At 74.2% G+C, this 345-nt stretch overlaps 1 protein-coding gene across 1 annotated transcript in view; it reads right to left on the bottom strand.

Moving 5' to 3' along the window:
- Nucleotides 1–277, bottom strand: part of TKFC (triokinase and FMN cyclase) — a 2,850-nt gene extending 2,573 nt beyond the window's left edge. Inside the window, exon 1 of the mRNA XM_019471040.1 lies at nucleotides 187–277. Within this exon, the coding sequence (XP_019326585.1) occupies nucleotides 187–277 (91 nt within the window). The remainder of the gene's footprint in view (nucleotides 1–186) is intronic.
- Nucleotides 278–345: the final 68 nt, after the last annotated feature.

Below are 345 nucleotides of genomic sequence, written 5' to 3'. Positions count from 1 at the left end.
CCCGTGGGTTTGGGGGCCCCCCGCCCCCTTCTCGACGATCTCGTCCAAGGTCCCCCCCGCCTCGGCCAGGGCCCCCGCCACCTACGAAAGGCAGCAGTGGGTGAGGGACTGCCGGGCCCCATCCCCCAAAATCCCACGTCCCCACAGGGATGCGGTGGGGCCCTGGGCACCAGCGACACCCTCTACGGACCTTGTGTATGAGGACGGTGCCGCACAGCCCGCGGCGCCCGGCTTTCTTCGGGGCGGCGGAGGCGCTGTCGTCCCCCACCACCACCATCCGCACGTCGGCCCCCTCCGCCCGCGCCCGCTCCAGCGCCAGCCCGAAGGTGAGCCGGCGCCGGGTGG

The sequence above is a fragment of the Aptenodytes forsteri genome, unplaced genomic scaffold (genome assembly GCF_000699145.1).
Source record: "Aptenodytes forsteri isolate BGI_AS27 unplaced genomic scaffold, ASM69914v1 Scaffold506, whole genome shotgun sequence".
In the NCBI taxonomy this organism is placed as follows: domain Eukaryota; kingdom Metazoa; phylum Chordata; class Aves; order Sphenisciformes; family Spheniscidae; genus Aptenodytes; species Aptenodytes forsteri.
The sequence above is the reverse complement of the archived record's forward strand: the minus strand, read 5'-3'. Positions and strand labels throughout refer to the sequence as shown.